Raw genomic sequence first — 598 nt, 5'->3', positions numbered from 1 at the left:
CTGCAGCAACTCAGTATATGGGTCGCCAGCTCTACCGACTGAGCTAACCGGGCGCCCAATGTTTTAATTCATAGCATTTTTCTTAAAACAATAAAAAACTAAACAGCTGCTTCATTTACTGCTTTAATTTCTCTTAAACTGAGACGTTGTGCGAGTTGTCTTACTTCAGAATCTGCTGGCATATTATGCAAACCATTGTTGTTACTGGTTAAATCGAGCTCAATATTAGCAGTAATATCTTATTAAGACAAAGTGAGATAGATTTTCTTAAAATGAGATTTCTTTTCAAATCCAAAACATGCTTTTTAGACAAAAACCAAGACTTATTTCATTTCTTGAGATTCCTTTTTTGCAGTGCAGGAACTGATCTGATTTCTTTTTATTTACAGGCACTGATGTGAAAAAAACAAACCATTTGATGAACGTGGGATGAGATAAACTTACTATGAGATTTTCACCATTTTTGTCACTCAGACAGATGCAGAGCACATCTCTAACAGAGGATTTTGGTGAATATTCCTTTAATTTCAAGTATTTCTCTCCCTCTCCTGCAGGTGAAGTATAAGAAGGATTTTGAAGAGAGTAAAGGACGAGGGTT

The 598-nt window shown here is 35.6% G+C and overlaps 1 protein-coding gene across 1 annotated transcript in view; it reads left to right on the top strand.

The window, feature by feature from the left end:
* The window catches only part of LOC118334881 (LIM zinc-binding domain-containing Nebulette-like), a 35,262-nt gene that overhangs the window by 31,367 nt on the left and 3,297 nt on the right, over positions 1–598 (top strand). Inside the window, exon 4 of the mRNA XM_035671004.1 lies at positions 555–595. Within this exon, the coding sequence (XP_035526897.1) occupies positions 555–595 (41 nt within the window). The remainder of the gene's footprint in view (positions 1–554; positions 596–598) is intronic.

The sequence above is a fragment of the Morone saxatilis genome, unplaced genomic scaffold, assembly GCF_004916995.1.
Source record: "Morone saxatilis isolate NCDOM2014 unplaced genomic scaffold, NCSU_SB_2.0 Contig0, whole genome shotgun sequence".
NCBI lineage: Eukaryota > Metazoa > Chordata > Actinopteri > Moronidae > Morone > Morone saxatilis.
This window is presented reverse-complemented; position numbering and strand designations above follow the sequence as displayed.